Genomic DNA, 7,665 nt, shown 5'->3' on the forward strand with positions numbered 1-7,665 from the left:
TCTTCTGTAGAGCACATGATTCTCAAACATCAACTCAATGGTGAAGACAAGTGATCTTTACAAAACCAATGCAAAAACAAACACCCAAAGTAACTGTCTAATTGTCAAGGTCCAACTTCAGAAAGTAAGGTAAATCCACCCTGAATTTCCTCACCTTCTGAACTGTGGATGGATGTCCTCATCAGACTTAAAGGCATCTTCCACATAAGTATCAAAGGGGCAGGGAAATGGCAGGACAGTGTCAAGATCATAAATGAAGCTCTGTCCTCCACTTGAAACATGAAGCAAGACAACATGGTAATCCTAGAAGTAAAAGTTGCTGAAGTTAACCAGGTTACCTTATGATGGTGTATTCCAAGGTTATAGTAATAATGCATATATATCATCAAAAACAGATACAAGGGACTTCCCTGGTGGTCCAGTGGTAAAGAATCCTTACAATGCAGGGGACATGGGTTCAATCCCTGGTCAGGGAACTAAGATCCCACATGCTGCAGGGCAACTAAGCCCGTGCGCCACAACTACTGAGCTCGCACGCCCCAATTAGAGAGCCTGCATGCCACAAACTACAGAGCCCATGTGCTCTGGAACCTGTGCGCCACAGCTAGAGAGAGAAAACCCGCACACCATAACTAGAGAGCAGCCCGCATGCCCCAACAAAAGATCCCACATGCCTCAACGAAGATACCACGTACAGCAACTAAGACCCGACACAGCCAAAAATAAATAAAATAAATAATAAATCTTAAAAAAAATAAAGTTGAAGGCTTAACAACAAACAAAAAACCATATACAAGACTAAGACAGTCCTCCTTATAATAGCAAAATAAAGCAAACACAAAACCCTGAAAACAGACCAAATGTCCAGCGACAGGGAACAGTCAAATAGTGGAAATGTTCATGTACATTAAATGTTCACCTTTCGATCCAGCAATTTTACCATTAGGGATCCAGCCTATAGAAAAATGGCCACATGCATGTAAAGGTATATAAACAAAGCAAATCTCTGCAGCACTGTTTATAACACTGAAAATTCAGAAACAACCAGAAGTCCACCAAGAGGGGAATGGTTAACAAACCACGATGCAGTCATAAGATGGAGTCCTACGCAGCTGCTAAAGAGAAGTAGGTAAATTTTTGTGGAAATTGGACTAAGTCCATGTTACACAGTTGGATGGAAAAAGCAAATTGCAGATTATGTATATTATTTTATTATTTTTTTAATTTATGTGTATATAAAGACAGACATGTGCATTCAGAAGTACACATGCATGCATATGAGTACAGAGAAAAAAGTCTACAAGGATATCCTCCAAACCATTAACAAACGGGACAGCTTGAGGTGAGCCTGGAGAGGGGAAGGACTTTAAAATGCGGTTGTTATTGGTTTTAAGTCAGCCAAGCCCTAATATGTAGCCATTAAGGAAGAAGAATACAGAGAGCTTCTCCTGCACAGCTGGGTCCCAGCGCACAGGTGAATTCTCACTCTCACTCCCGGACACGGGGCACTGCCCAAACCAGCTAAGGGCTGGAAGGGACGTCAGGGAGGTTTATCAATGGACATGAGGGCAGTGTGATGCTTAGAGCTCCTCAGAAGAAAAATGCTCTCACAGAGAACAGCACTGCGAGATAAAAAGTTCAATCACATCAATACAATGTTAGAAATACCATCTGATATTTCTAGTACTTCAGAGCTTACAAAGCACTTTCTCAAACAATGTTTCATTTGACCCTGTGAGGTGGGGAACATAATTGAGACTGGAGATGTTGTACCATCAGAGCTGAAAGTGCTTCCTTTGGCTCCAGTTCTATCTTAGAAATCAGAATAGCATCAGAAATGAAAGCTTATTCCCTGTCCTCCCCTTAATGCATCCTACCCTCCAGATACATGAACTAAGCGCTGCTCCCCCGGTAACAGTCCACGACTCCCTTCCCCCAGGCTTGCTCACGTTACTCGGCCCCATCTGCACCACCTTCTCCTCCGCTCTCCCCACATCTGTCACTCAAGCTCCAACTCAAATGCTTTCTTCCCCATGAGCCCATCTTTCATCTTTTCCCACCCCTGCCAGAAGCAGTCTCCGCCGTATCCAAAATTTGTTTCTCTCTTGACATCTTCTATCCTATATTACAGTTTTTTTTTTAAATATGTACTCCTTATTTTTTTGTGGGAAACCATGCTATTAAAATACAGATATGAAGATGAGAAAGATAGGTCCTTACCCTCAAGGAGTTCCTAGAGAAGCGAGGGGGAAACACAGGTCAACTGCTGCAGAACGGTGAGATGATGAGGTAATTCAGCAGAGGTGGGAGAGCGTGCAGGCACAGGCGCCTGAAGCGGGGTCACCTGGCTCAGCCTCAGCCCCACCACTAGCCAGCTTCCTCCTCTACAGGACGGAGATAACTGTGGTGTCTACCTCACAGTATTACTGAGAGAATTAATGAGACTACTATGTAAATAATCAGCCTTATAAAAAGCCAACCAAGGGCTTCCCTGGTGGCGCAGTGGTTGAGAGTCCACCTGCTGATGCAGGGGACACGGGTTCGTGCCCCGGTCCGGGAAGATCCCACATGCCGCGGAGCAGCTGGGCCCGTGAGCCATGGCCGCTGAGCCTGCGCGTCCGGAGCCTGTGCTCCGCAAAGGGAGAGGCCACAGCAGTGAGAGGCCCGCGTACCACAAAAAAAAAAAGCCAACCAAGGCAAGGGGTGTGTGGGCGGGGAGGAAAAGGCAGGCAACTGCTAAGGAGCATTTCACTGAGGAAAGGCTGCCGTCACTGCCTCTTGCCTGAAGGGGAGAGCTTCCCAGAAGGAGGACACAACTTGTGGAAAAGCACAAACAGGGACTTCCCTGGCGGTCCAGTGTTTAAGACGCCACACTTCCACTGCAGGGAACGTGTGTTCATCCCCTGGTCAGGGAACTAAGACCAGGGAACGAGGCGCAGCCCAAAAAAAAAAGAGAGGAAAAGGCATAAACAAGGAATACCCTTCTGGTTAGCTCGGGTCCATATTCCTACATAACAGATGGCTGGTGAACTCGAGAGGGAAAGCAGGCCTCAACTAGGAGTCACCTTCACGGCAGAGATGCGGAACCAAGGAATGCAGATTCCAGCAATAGCCTCACTCTCTGAGTTGGGTACAGAGCTTGTCCAAATGCCTGGTAAAGACCCAGTGGGGCTAGAGGCAGGGATGTCTACTTAGAAAGTGATCCGTTTCTCTGGGGATCGTGCCTCTACCCACTTAGGGAAGCCTACCCATTCCCTGCAACAGAACAGCAGTGAGGCCCAGATCAATCTGCCAGAGACTTGCTCCACATAGAAAATCTGTGGGGAGACTTCCTGAAACAAGGTTCCCCACACTGAGCCGCCATGAGCTGCTGTGTAAAGGGGGACAGGTCCTTTCCCTACGAGTTTCCTGAAGACAGGAAGCAAGACCGTGACTCAAAATCAGCTGAGCACTTCAGCAATGGGCATGATTGCTAGGGCAGATGGACAGTCCGCAACTGGGGTTATTGTAGCTCTGCTAACAATAATAGCTAACTCTTCTGGAGCACTGGTACCAGATACCAGGACAATGCTTCAAATGCATTATTTCACTAAAGCCTCCAGTGACCAGAGGAAGACACCGAAGAAAGAGCGTAAATAACCTGTCCAGCTCACACAGCCCACCAATGGGAGGACTGGGGTTTAACCCCCATGTGTCCAACTCAGCCTGCACTCCTAACCCAACACTGCTGGATTTGGGCTTCAATGTTAGAGCAGAGGATCCCCTGCTGGTGAAGGAAGCAAGAGCATGAGGCCAAGGATTTCAGTCTATTTGTGCCTGGCATATAAGAGGCACTCAATAAATATATGTTAAGTAAATGAATGAAGCCAATTCAAATGATATCTTATTCTAAATAAGCATCAGAAACCTGATGTTTGTTGCATTATCATGAATGGAGTTTTACTTTATCTTCATGTTTCTTAGCATAAACAATTCCATTCTTCAGGGGACCAGTTTAAGGTGACATATGGATGTGTACTGGAAAGGACCCAGCCCTGCCAATGATCAGCTTAATGACCCTGAGCTATTCACTCTGCCTTTCTTGGCTTCTTTCTTCACCTGAAAAATGAAGGGGTTGGCGCAGATCCATGTTTTCCAAATGCCAGTCATGTTCACTCAGAAGTCTACTAAGAACACTAATTCCTGAACCTCTAGATCGACTAGATCAAAAAGCTGTATTTTTTTTTCTTTTTTCTTTTTTTTTCTGCCATGTCGCACATCTTGCAGGATCTTAGCTCCCCGAACAGGGATTGAACCCAGGCCCCTGCCAGTGAAAGCCCTGAGTCCTAAGCACTGGACTGCCAGGGAATTCCCAGAAACCTGTATTTTTAACAATCTCTGGATAATTCTACTGTGCAGCTGGACTAGATAATGCTCAAGTTCCTTCCAGTGCTAAATAGACAAGAGTCTAGATAACAAATATATCTGCTACATCAGCCATTTAAAATCATTCCTATAATAATTTCAAAATTAAAAGAAAACATGCCCGTAAGTGCTTCTACCTTAGACCAAATAACATCTATCGTCAAGAAGTCAAATTATTAATAATTATCATAGTCTTTCTCTACTGCCCCATTATTTCTGCTCTACCAAAACATAAAGACCACTCATGGATTACAAGTACTATTGCATCAGAAGCTGTCTGTGTTGACCACCTTACCCAGATCACAGGTCCATCTCCAGGTCTTGCCTGTTGTTTCCAGATAGGTATCTACAAAATACAATAACTCTCCTAAGCCACAACTTCAGTTAAACCACTACTAAATTCTTTAAAGCAATACATACATGAAAAATAAAATATTTCTAGGCAACCAACAATCAAGGTGAAAGAATGAATGGATAAGAAGAAATCCAAATCCTTCCAAGTGTCCTTAACAATGAAGGAGCAATAATTAATTACAAGATGTTTTCTGGAGAGTAGAAAGAGACCTAAACTAGGAACTGGAATTCCTGGCAAGTTCAAATCTTGCTTTCCCACTTAATTATTCATGGGACCTCCCTGAGTCTCTATTTCCTCATCTATAAAACAGAGACAGCTGTCTGGACCTTGTCTACTTCACAGGGTTTCCACTGGGGTCAAACAAGATGATGTTCACAAAAGTGCTTTACAAAATATTAAGGGCTTACTTTTCTTAATACTTCATAGAAGTTTACTACAGTTCCATTAAAACTCCAGAAACAAAGAAACCTTTACTTCAAACCTGAGAATATGTGCCTCTAACTTAATTTAAAAATTAAGTTTAATTTTAAAAGCTCTAACTTAATACCTGAAGAAAGGGGATTTTATTTGCATAAACATACCATCACATATTTCCTTACCTGCAAGTAAGGGACTAAGCTCTACTAACTCAACCATGTCCTGGTAGGGAAAAAATCTCATTCAAAAACAAACTTTAAAATGTTGCTGTATTTTATAAGGCACATTTTAGAACAGTGCTAAACCCATGGTCTATTTAGCTTCTAATGTAATCCTAAATTTCCACAATCACTCCCCAACTTACCATCTTCCTCTCATTAGATATGAAGACAGCATAACACTCTTCTAAAGGATACTGGTCATGGTTTTTGATGTATTCACAGAGCTTCCAAATATTTTCTTCACTGAAATAAAGTAATTGTTTAATCAATATAATTAAACAAGAACACTCTATGTCTTTCAAATTTGCCCAAAAGACTGATAATGACATTTAAAAAAATTGGTAGAGACCTGAAATACCATCTCATCCAACAACTGGCTAACAGTTGAACCTTCTCAAAAACATCCCCAGCAAGGGACTTTGCCGGTGGCACAGTGGTTAAGAATCCGCCTGCCAATGCAGGGGACACGGGTTCAATCCCCGGTCCGAGAAGATCCCACATGCCGCGAAGCGGCTGGGCCCGTGAGCCATGGCCGCTGAGCCTGCACGTCCAGGGCCTGTACTCCACAACGGGAGAGGCCACAACAGTGAGAAGCCCACGTACCACAAAAAAACAACAACAACGGATGGATGTGAGGGACAAGAACTAACAGGACTGAGGTGGGAGACAGGGCAGAAGCAGCATGGCTCCACCCTTACAGAGGTTCCAGGTTCAGCACCACCACTGGCTAGATGTGTGACCCTGGGCAAACAACAGGCCTCTCTGTGGCTCAGTCTTTTCATGAGGAGAATGATAACAAAAGACCTATCTCCCAAGCATGGATGGAAGTACTTGGCACTAGGCCTGACATGCAGTCAGAGCTGAACAAATGGTGAGCTCCACAGCATCGGTTTGGTGACCATCTGAAGGAGGGAAAGGTAAGTTATAGAGGACCCTAAGGTTTTTTGTGCAGGGACTGGAAAGTGGGGTTAGAAGTCATTATTCAAGCAAGGGAAAGGCAGGTGTGGGTATGAAAAGGACCAAGATAAGAGTGGTGATTCAGCCACAGAGGTGGCCTAGGACAGGGGTGCAGTGTGTGGACTCCAGAGCCGAACTCTGCGTGTAAATCCCCATTCCTTCACTCACAAGCTATGTGGCCTTAGGCAAATTACGTTGACATAAACGTCTCAGAACAATTCTTGGCATATATCAAGTGCTACGTGTAAATGTAACCACTATTATAATGACGACACGGCGGTTCAGATCCTGGTTTCTGGTACAAAAGGGACTGAATTGGATTCCGGGCTGCTATTAGCTGGGTGATCTTGGTAATGTTACTGTAGGATCTCTGCGCTTTCATTCTCTTCCAAAATTAAGATGACCTTCACATCAGTGTGAAACCACGCAGGCTTCAGCAGAATAATTTCCAAATGCTCTCTGCGGTCCACCCTCCGCCTCCAACCCCCTTCCTGGCCGCCCAAGCCCTGAGATCTGCTGACAAACGTCCAAGCGAAAGAAGCCGGGCAGAAGTAACGCACCACCGACCCTACCACTCCTGGCGAATACCGCCCCCTCCACACCCAAACGCCCACGCTCGACTCAAGGAACAAGGGCTGCCACTCCCGCTCCCCGCTCCCTCCTCCCCTCAAACCGGAACACTCGCCCGCCAAGGCCCAGAGCGGCCCCGGGGAGGGGCCGGGAAGAGGCGGGGCTCGGCTACGACGCCGCGGCCGAGCGGGCCAGGGAGACGCCGGGAGCCGACCCCGCTCCCCCTCACCAGTAGCAGCTGTTGTAGACACAGGCGTCCCGCGGGGGACTGGCCGGCTGGTAGTGGGCGGCTGCGGCGGCGGAGACGTCCCCTTCCATGGCGGGCCTCGGCACAGGCCTGAGGCGAACCGACTGGAAGAGCCCCGCGGGCGGGCTTCAGCGAAGGCGTCGGCGCACTAAGCGCAACGTGGGTTCGCGGGGCGGAGTGGGCGGAGCTCGAGGCCGCTGGTGGCGTCCCCGGGTGGTGGGGCCTGGGGCAGGGTAGGCGGAGCCTGGGCGAGCGGGCGCGAAGGATCCCCGCGCAAGAAGTTTGAGACGCGCGTTGCAGATTCCGGAAGGGTGGAGTCGGGGCGGGAGTGGGGGGGGGGTGTGGTCAGTGGGCGGACGAGCGCTGCCCTGGGTTGGTGGGGCATGTCCTGTTGGGCGGAGCCTGGGCGGGGCGAGCGACGCAATCTCCCGGCGTGCGAAGCTTGGGACGAGGTGGGCGGAGCTCGAGGCGCGCAGTGCTGGTCCCGTGAAGGT

At 47.3% G+C, this 7,665-nt stretch overlaps 1 protein-coding gene across 3 annotated transcripts in view; it reads right to left on the reverse strand.

Annotated features, from left to right (window-relative positions):
• Window positions 1–7,410, reverse strand: part of NTAQ1 (N-terminal glutamine amidase 1) — a 28,354-nt gene extending 20,944 nt beyond the window's left edge. For all 3 annotated transcript variants that reach the window (XM_082674851.1, XM_082674852.1, XM_082674850.1), the window contains exons 1-4: window positions 7,154–7,410; window positions 5,541–5,640; window positions 4,700–4,750; window positions 155–303 (exon numbers count right to left, since the gene is read on the reverse strand). In XM_082674851.1, coding sequence (XP_082530977.1) covers window positions 155–303; window positions 4,700–4,750; window positions 5,541–5,640; window positions 7,154–7,242 — 389 coding nt within the window. In that variant the 5' untranslated portion in view covers window positions 7,243–7,410. The remainder of the gene's footprint in view (window positions 1–154; window positions 304–4,699; window positions 4,751–5,540; window positions 5,641–7,153) is intronic.
• Window positions 7,411–7,665: the final 255 nt, after the last annotated feature.

This window comes from Grampus griseus (assembly GCF_964374135.1).
Source record: "Grampus griseus genome assembly, chromosome: 17".
Lineage (NCBI taxonomy): Eukaryota > Metazoa > Chordata > Mammalia > Artiodactyla > Delphinidae > Grampus > Grampus griseus.